This window comes from Halichoerus grypus, chromosome 5 (genome assembly GCF_964656455.1).
Source record: "Halichoerus grypus chromosome 5, mHalGry1.hap1.1, whole genome shotgun sequence".
NCBI classification, from domain to species: domain Eukaryota; kingdom Metazoa; phylum Chordata; class Mammalia; order Carnivora; family Phocidae; genus Halichoerus; species Halichoerus grypus.
The window spans coordinates 167,566,891-167,576,395 of record NC_135716.1 but is presented as its reverse complement, the minus strand read 5'-3'; the positions used below and the strand labels follow the sequence as shown (position 1 = coordinate 167,576,395).

General features: G+C 56.3%; 1 protein-coding gene across 1 annotated transcript; it reads left to right on the top strand.

Annotated features, from left to right (window-relative positions):
• Positions 1-2,628: 2,628 nt before the first annotated feature.
• Positions 2,629-9,029, top strand: TRNP1 (TMF1 regulated nuclear protein 1). The gene is made up of 2 exons (XM_036116452.2): positions 2,629-3,585; positions 8,242-9,029. The coding sequence occupies exon 1, from the start codon at positions 2,745-2,747 to the stop codon at positions 3,417-3,419; it is 675 nt and encodes a 224-aa protein (XP_035972345.1). The 5' UTR covers positions 2,629-2,744; the 3' UTR covers positions 3,420-3,585; positions 8,242-9,029.
• Positions 9,030-9,505: the final 476 nt, after the last annotated feature.

Genomic DNA, 9,505 nt, shown 5'->3' with positions numbered 1-9,505 from the left:
ACGCCTGTCTCTTGGGGATGCTGTGAGGATATAGAGAACATTCATCCATTCACTAAATATGGGTTGAGTATCTCCTATTCAGAGAAACGATTTGCCCAAATGGACAATTTGTGTGTGATTTGAACTCAGGTCTGGCTGGGTCTCTGGATCTGGCTGATGATGGGGATGGGGGCCAAGTTCTAGTCTTGTTCCCTTTGATTTGTCCCCCAGAAGTTAGGAGCAGTGACCTGCCTGATGTAGGCAACATGCCTGTCAATCGACCCACAGTGATGGGGGTGGGGGGCTTCTGCACAGAGAAGGACCCAAGGTTTGATGACACAAAGGAGACCATTCAAAGAAAGGACACCATTTAGCAGGGCATTCCTCCTCCAATCTGGAAACTCCTGAGCCTCCATTATCCCCATGGAGCCCCTCTGACTCCTTGAGTCCCCATCCCCCTTGCTGATCCTCCCTTCTCCCTCTATGAGCCTCTTCCAGCACCAGCTCGGCCACTAGTTCTCTCCCCCCTTACTGAGTCCATCATGTTCACTGAACCCTTCTTCTTGCCCTCACGGAGCCCCTCCCCCCCTCCTCCACTGAGCCCTGTCACTGAACACCCTCCTCCTCACTCCTTCCAAGTCCTCCTCCCTCTTCCTCATAAGCCTGGCACACCGTCATGGACCACTCCCCTCTCTGAGCCCCGTCTGAGCTGCCTCTCAGGAACCAAGCTTTCTCACCCACTCACTCAGTCTAAGGCACCTGAAAGTACTAAGAGAACACAGGAGGAGAGGGAGGGGCCTCCATCGTCCTCCTCCTCCACACAAAGCCCTCTTCCTCAACATCAAGTGAGTGCAGCTCCCCCATCAGCCTCCTCTTCAGGCTGGGGCAATAGTCACACTGGCTACACCTTTTTGGCAGGCCCTTCTGAGTCTAAGGTTTGCTGGGGTTCTTCCCAATCAGTCTCAGAACTGGTTTCTGGCCCTCCAGCCCCTGCCCCCGCCCACAACAGACACCTTCCATCTCTCCTGGCACCTTTAAGTGGATGGAAACTGAGGCAAGGCCATGGTGTCTGGGCCAGTGTTTGGAGGTGGTAGGTCACTTCTACTTCAGGGAAAAATGGGCAGGGCTCAGTCCTATCGTTTTGCCAGGATGACTGAAGTCCCATTTAAGGAGGGTCCCTCAATGATGGGAGACCCAGGTATCTGAGCTCCCAGAGGGCATGAATGGTCCAGCTGGTCCCATTCAGTGGTCCAGATTCAGCCACTGACCTGCAATGTGACCTTGAGCAAGGCACCACTGTACCTTCTGGGTCTGTTTCCCCCTCTGTTTCTAGATGTGGGGATACCTACCTACTGGGAGGAGCAAACAGGAGCAAGGACACAGAAAGAATTTTGCACACGGTGGGGTCTTGGGCTCCTTTGCGAAAGCCGCGCCAGGCTCAGCGGCTGCGCTGTGGTTTGTTCTGCAAGCAAAGGGCTTCCTTGGTGGGGAACCAACCAGGCCAGATCTCCACTGGGACGCCAGGCACCCCTCTATATTAACCTCTCCACTGACCCAGGGAGATTTTTTTTTTTTATAGTTTTTAATTTTATTATGTTATGTTAGTCACCATACAATACATCATTAGTTTTTGAGGTAGTGATCCACGATCCATTGTTTTCGAATAACACCCAATGCTCCATGCAGTACGTGCCCTCCTTAATACCCATCACCGGGCTAACCAATCCCCCCTCCCCCTCCCCTCTAAAACCCTGTTTGTTTCTCAGGTCCATAGTCTCTCATGGTTCATCTCTCCCTCCAATTCCCCCCGCCCATTTTTCCCTTCCTTCTCCTAATGTCCTCCATGTTATTCCTTATGTTCCACAAATAAGTGAAACCATATGATAATTGACTTTCTCTGCTTGACTTATTTCACTTAGCATAATCTCCTCCAGTCCCATCCATGTTGATGTAAAAGTTGGGTATTCGTCTTTTCTGGTGGCTGAGTAATATTCCATTGTATATATGGACCATATCTTCTTTATCCATTCATCTGTTGAAGGGCATCTCGGCTTTCTACAGTTTGCCTATTGCGGACATTGCTGCTATGAACATTGGGGTGCATATGGCCCTTCTTTTCACTACATCTGTGTCTTTGGGGTAAATACCCAGTAGTGCAATTGCTGTGACCCAGGGAGATTGGAGAAGGGGTCCTGGCGAGACTTGTAGCCCAGCCCAGGCAGAACCGATTCGGCCAAGGGGCAGCGTGCTGTAGGGGAAGGAGCACTGCCCAAGGAGTCAAGTCTCCTGAGTTCTAGTCCAGACTCTCACTGGCACACAGTGTGGCCTCAGGCCCCGCCCCACCCTTCGCCGCGAGGTGACTGGAGTCCATGATTTCTAAGCATCAGCTACCAGAGCTTATGACTCAGGGACCAGACCAAAGAAGACGCGGTCCTCTTTCCACCCCAAACTGGGGGGGGGGGGGGAGGTGGATGGGGACCGGATGCCCCGGGTGGGGGGGCGGGCAGAGCTGAACGAAGGACCAGGGACCCGCAGGGTTTGGGCAGTGTCCTGAGAAGGCGGGGCCGGGGAGGCGGGTTCAGGCATGCCAGTCTCTGACTGGCTGTGCTGCCCATCGCTCCGCCCCGTGTGCTATAAGACGCACCCGCCGCTCGCGCGGGGGCTGCCGCTGCCTCGCTCTCGCGTGCGCGGCGATCGTCCTCCCCTCGCAGGGGCAGCTGGCCACACCCGCGGACAGACAGCTGCGGGCCGCCGGGGGGCGGGGGATGCCGGGCTGCCGCATCAGCGCCTGCGGCCCGGGGGCCCAGGAAGGGACCGCGGAACCGGGGTCCCCGCCGCCGCCGCCCCGGGAGCTCCTGTCGTCCCCTCAGCCCCCGCCCCCGACTCCGACCTTGACTCCGACCCCGGCTCCGGTCTCGCCGCCGGCCTACGCGGCCCCGGCGTGGGCGGGCTCGGCGGAGGGGCGGGAGCTGCAGCGCTGGCGCCAGGGCGCTAACGGAGGCGCGGGGGGCCCCGGGCCGGCAGGGGGCGCGGCGGCGGGAGCCGGGGGCCGCGCGCTGGAGCTGGCCGAAGCGCGGCGGCGACTGCTGGAGGTGGAGGGCCACCGGCGCCTGGTGTCGGAGCTGGAGAGCCGTGTGCTGCAGCTGCACCGCGTCTTCCTGGCGGCCGAGCTGCGCCTGGCGCACCGCGCCGAGAGCCTGGGCCGCCTGAGCGGCGGCGTGGCGCAGGCCGAGCTCTACCTGGCGGCGCACGGCTCGCGCCTCAAGAAGGGCCCGCGCCGCGGCCGCCGGGGCCGCCCGCCCGCGCTGCTCGCCTCGGCGTTAGGCCTGGGTGGCTGCGTGCCCTGGGGCGCCGGGCGCCTGCGGCGGGGCCACGGCCCCGAGCCCGACTCGCCCTTCCGCCGAAGCCCGCCCCGCGGCCCCGCCTCCCCCCAGCGCTGACCTCAGCGCCGGGACCCCTGGCCACCCCCGACAGGCCGTCGCCGAGGGGCCGACCGACGGACTGGGACGTCGGCTGGATGGACGGCGTCACCGACGCGGATGGACGGACTGATGGACCCCAAGAAGAAACAGTCGGGGGGCCAGGGGCCCAGTAAAGGAGGCTGAGGTGCGGTCTTGGCGGCTGGTGCATCTGAGGGGGCGGGGCGGGGTGGTGCCGGGCCCCGGATCTCCCTTCCCTGGGGCTTCTGGAGTCCGCTGGGTCCCTAATAAAGCTGGCCACTTTGTAACTGCCTCTCCCAGCCCTCCTGGGGAGTGAGGTGGTAGCACCAAGTCCCCATTATACTACACTTGATCTTAGCCAAAAGGCCGAGAAGCGATCCAAGTCCCCATTATAGAGTTGGATAAATTGAAGATGCTCAGATTCCAGGAGGGGTTTGCCCGCAAACTTTTACCAGTTGGAACCTGCTGCGCTGACGCAGGCCTCCTCCACGCCCTCCCCCCCACCCCCACCCCGCGTTGCCTTTCCTGGGTCCATTGTGGCTGTAAGAAGAGCCTTGCCCTTGAGACTGCTGGCTTTCTGGCACTGCCCAGCTCCACACCTTCGGGGAGGACAGAATAATGAGGTCCCAGGATGGGGTGGGGGCTGGGCCAACGATGTACCACTGAATTCTCTCCTAAGCCCCTGTTTCCCATTTGAGGGGATGGCATCCCAGAGAGGTTGAGGATTTGTTTCCATCATACTTAGGCCCTTCCACTTCTAGGAGACAGATCTTTTCTTATGCTCTCAAGCAGTTTTGCCAAGAGTACATCCTGACTTAGATAACCAGGGTGGGGTGTTTGGTAAGTCCCTAACGCCTCACCTGCTCTCCTAGGGGCCCCCCTCCCAACCTGTCTCTAAGATGGCTCTGCCAGGGATGAAGCCAGGTTACATCCTTTAACGGGCCCCAAGGGGGCAGGTATGTCATCTGCTTCTAGAAAGGGGGGGCCTTAAAGGGCCAGACCTGGAATGAGATTGACTTCTCTTCCTGTCCGCATGCCCTTCAGGACCCCCCACAGCTGTGAATTGCCTGGCTGCTGCTTTGCTGCTCATCTGCTGATTGGACTGCAGCCTCCCTCGTCAGTCCGCGAAGTGGTTGTCCTCACTTCTGGGAAGGGCTGTAGTGAGGTTAACACAGGGCAGAGGTCTTCTTCCTCCTTAAGTCACGGAGGAATGCTTTATTCTTTTATTTATTTTTATTTTTATTTTATTTTATTTTTTGCTTATTCTTTTAAATCACACCTAGAAACAGGCACTGCTTTTACTGGTGGAGCCAGGAGCTGATTTAAAGTCCTCATTTTACAGAGTGTTAAGGTCACATGCCAGCACTGGACAGAACTAGGTCCCAGTCCTGTGTGTGTCCTTCCCATGTGTCTCCTCCCTGCCCAGGGGCAGGGGCTACAGAGCTGTCCAGCCTGTCTGCTGTGTGACCTAGAACAACTCTGCCTCCTCTCTGGGCCAGTTTCCTCAGTCCCTCTCTGAACATAGCTGTCCTTCCTCATGTCAGGGCTTGGGAATAGGGAAAAGAGAATAGGATGAGAACATCAGAGTCCCAGGAATCTGTTTGAATCCTAGAGTCTTGAGGGTCAGGTGCATTGTTCTGAAAGGCAGAGCCCCAGGGGCCCTCCCCCGACTCTCATCAGCCCTTCCTCTTCCTCTCCTCAGGTACCAAACTTTGGGGCTGGTTTCTAACATCCAGGCCTTTCCAAACCCCATTCTTAGCTGGGGAAGGGCAGTCCAGGAGGAGGTCTCAGGGAGTCTGAGAGAGCAGTGAGGGGCCCTGGCATCCTCTGGCCTCCGTGGAGAGGGAGAACCTTCTGAAGCTACTCAGTTCATGCGGGGTCTAGAGGCCCAGAGAGAAAAAGGACTTCCTGGAGGTGACAGGAGCTCAAGCTGCAGCACTGGGATGCAGCCAGCACTGTTGGTTTTCTGCGTTGCACAGGAGAGGGGCACTTGGTCCAGAGAAGCTTTTAGCTAATGGTGTAAAGTGCTCTGTGCCATCATAGTGTTGCCTTTCTCTGGGATTTATTATCATCAGCTTTGTCCTGATTTGGAGGGGGCAGGGAGTGAGGAATTAGAGATGGCTCTTGCTGGAGAAAGTGATGCATGTGTGTGGGAGATGGAGATTGGTCCTAGTGTCACAGGTGGCTCTGTCCCCCTTCCCCCTTTCTAGATGTCCCACTGCCTCTCACCAAGGGCCTTGACCTGGGGAACACGGTGCTCAGTGACTTGAACCCCAGCTCATAGTTCAGTACTCTGCCCACTACTCCTCGGCCAACTAATGAAAGTCACTTTCCCACCCCTGTCTGGCCCACCCAGCCCCCTCTAGGACGCTCCGTTTTCTCCTCAGTCAACAAACACTGTTATCTACTCAGGCCAGGGGCTCAAGAAGGAGCACTGATTTCAGAGGGGCTCTTCTCTTAAGGGTTCGTGTCCCAGCCCTCCTCCAGGCAGCCTTCCCTGGCAGTCACTATCCCAGGAGACCCTCTGGGGCTGGGCAAGTTGTGTTGTTGGAGGGCTATTTTTAGGCCTTCACAAATAACCATAGCCCCTGGACTGGTGACTGACACGCCCCCCACCCCCCGCCTCGTCCCGCCCCGCCCCAGATTCCTGAACACTTTCTTGATGGCCCCAGCCCTGGGGGTCTTGAGAACTTCGATGGCCAGCAGTGAATCTGGGATTTCAGCAAAGGGAAATGAGAACAGGAGCCATCCTTCAGGCCAGCGTTTGGGCCTGGGAGGGAGTTCAGGGTTCTAATTTAGAACTTGCCGCTCCCCTGGATAAGCCCTTCCCTCTTTTGGAGGGCCCTAGCCCAGTGAAGGCGTCTCTGGGCGGCGCCACCAGAGGGCAGTGTGGGGCTGCTTCCCGGGGCGTGGGGGCGTGGCCTGAAGCAGGCTTGGTCCCTGGGGTCCCTGGGGTCCCCGCCCCCGACCAGCCCCCTCCCGTCCTGCCCAGCCTTCCTAGGCCTTGAGTTTTAAGGGTCTGGCGGAACGAGCGGGGCGTGGCGGTCATTCAGAGAAGGGGCGCAAGTTTGGGCCTGTGGTTGGGCCCGGCCCCGGACCTCGGAGGAAGGTCCATCAAGAAAGATTTAACTGCAGAAATGTTGCCCCTGTGGGCGGTCACCGTCTGAGTGAAAGGCTGTAGTCATTTCGCTCCTCAGAGATGTTACACTGATAATTGATCGGAACATCACATTCTGCAGCCACCTGGGGGCCAGGTTGGCTTCCTAGAGATGAAGCTTAAACAGGTCAGAGCTACGGTGCTCCAAACCCGTAGTGGGCAGTCTTGAGGAGGCCTCCCCCCTCTTTCCCTCCTGCCAGGTCCCTAGAGAAAACCCAATAGCCCAGGCTTCTCAGAGATAAAAGAGAGGCTCCCTGCTTTACCGCCAGGGGGAGGAGACATTGGGGAAATTTGGGAGATCTCCAGCCTATTTCTTTCTCCATTAGTCCTTGACCGAACCCTGGCCAGGTTCCTTGGTTCTGGAATATATTAACCACCTCCATGCTGGGCACTGTGCTGAGCACTTTACACCCTTTATCTGTTATAATCCTCCCAGCTACTCTGCAAAGTAGGGGTTATTATCCCCATTTCCATGGATGAGGAAACTGAGGATCAGGTAGGGCAGGTGACTTGCCCAAGGACCTAGAACCTGTAAATGAGGAGTCCTTTAAACATTAGTCTATGTGGCTTTTCATTTATCAGGCTAGTAAGGACTCCATTTGGGGGGTTTCTGGGTTCTTACCCTTTAAGTCTGAGTACCGTGACCCCTGGTCCTCAGATCTGGGAGGGATGTGATGAGATGCTGGAAGGGTGGCAGAAGGTGCACCCCCCTCCCCAATCACCACCACCAAGGTCTGGGCACACCCCCAGAAGCTGGCTCCCCACCCTGGTTGTCTGGGCTCTGGGGGGTGAGTCAGACTGAGTCAGCACATCTGGCTTCAGGCAAGGGCAGGCCAACGATGCTCAGGGCCTGGGCTTGCCTTGGAGGGCTTCCTCCTCTCCCTGCATACCTGGCTGGAATGTTTGGTGCCAAGGAGAGCAGAGAGCCTGGGATGGCAGAGGAGGAGGAGGACAGGCTCCATGGTGGAGGCAGAAAGCGCCCCAAGCTTGGAATAAGACATCTGGGATTCAGTGTTTGCATGTAACTTCTCAGCTGGAAGACCTTGGGCAAATGACTTCCCTTCTCTGGGCCAGTTTCATGTGTGTGTGTGTGTGTGTGTGTGTGTGTGTGTGTGTGTGTGTGTGTGTGGTGTGTGTCTTATTGGGCAACTGGAGAGGAGATAACTCTTGACTGTTGAATGAGAGGTCACACTAAGCACCTGGCACATAATGGAGATTCATAAATGTTTGATAGAGCCAATCTGCCTAACCCAGGAGAGACTGCTAGGACAGAGCCCCCAGGCAGCCTGGGCCTTTGCTTCCCCGGAGCATCGCCATATCAGGAATCCCTGGAACGGATCCTCCTTCTCCCCCCCACTGTGGGCCCTGGGGAACTCCATAAGGGGAGAGGTGGAGGAGGGGCAGGCTTTTCTTCCCAGGAACATTCCATTCCAGCTGCTCAGACCAATGGGGATCCCAGCCAAGGACAGAGGCCCAAGGGAACCTCTGCTTATCCCAGGAGCCCCCATCACTTCCAGGGCAGGAGCCAGTGGAGCCCTGCTTCATAATATTGCCTGTACCTTCTCTCCACCATGGCCCCTCTTGAGGCAGATGTTGAAGGGTTTGGGTGGGGCTAGGTGGCTGTGGGAAGGAGGTAATTAAAGCTCTTGAAATGATTCTTTCCAGCTCCTCCCAGATCCTCAGAGCCTCCACTCTACGGATCTGGACTCCTGGATTCTGCTCCTGCCCTGGGCATCTCCTTCAGGAAGACGTCCCGCAACCTTACACAACCGAATTGATCCCATACAATCTTGGCACCGTCCTCCCTTCACAGGGGCCTTGCACTCAATGGTAGCAAGGTGCTGGGTTCTGGGGAAGGCTCCTATACTCTGAATTTCCTTATCTAAGCCACATTTGATTTTGGCTGACACTGTATGCTTGGAAATGTTACGACAGGTCCTCTGAGATGCAACCAGATTATTTAAGAAAGCAGCAAACATTCCCAATGTGAAAATGAAAGGGATTTCTTTTAAAATATAGTCGTCATTCTTAAGTCACAGTGCAGCTGGGGTCCCCATTTTGGTTGATATCATGGCTTCTCACTCTGACAACACTGGGAGGCCTATTTGAGGGGAAACGTTGGTCTGAGAAGTCCCTGTTTCCCTTCCCCACTGTCCTTGTCCTCTCTGACTAGGGGTGTGCCTGTGGCCCCTCAGAAAGATGATCAGCTGCTGGCTCCAGGGGGAGGGGCACCTCTTTCTCAGGGAGAGGTGGTAGCAACATAAAAATTCAAAGCAAAGTTTTAAATGAAAAAAGGGAGCATATTTATTCAAATATCCTGATAATAAAGGGAAAGTGGGGGCACATTTACTCACACACAACCCAGAACTTGTATTCTGCAAAATGAATGTCTGTTGACTCAGTCCCCTGATTTATACATTCAGGAAGAATAAATTTCAATAATGTGAGACAAAGGCATGTGGTTTTGAGGTTTACTTTGCAAGTGTCCCTACTGCCTTTCCTTTGTGTGTGTCTCTCATGACTCTTTAGGTTGGCAGTTCCCTGAGCAGCTTCCGTGTAGTTTTGGTTGGCAGTCTGGCCCTGTTGACTGATTTGCAGACTACTTCCCCCTTGATCTGGCTCCAGGCTGCCCCTCTGCACGAAGTCTCCCCCAGTGAAGGATGTGATGAGGGAGCTGGGGGATGGGACTGTGTGCCCCGAGAAGGTGGCGCACGCTTGTGATAACATGGCGGCGTGCTGATCCGCGGAGGACTGTGTGTGACTGTGCTGGTGACGACGGGGGCCTGTGTGTCAGTCAGGGCCCCAGCAGGACACAGGGCACCCTCAAACTGGGAAGAGATTTCAAAAGGGATTATTTCCAAAACGGTGGGCTTAAGAACCGACCAAGGGATGGTGCAGCTCTCTGGGGCTAGCAAGAGTGGGGAGCCTT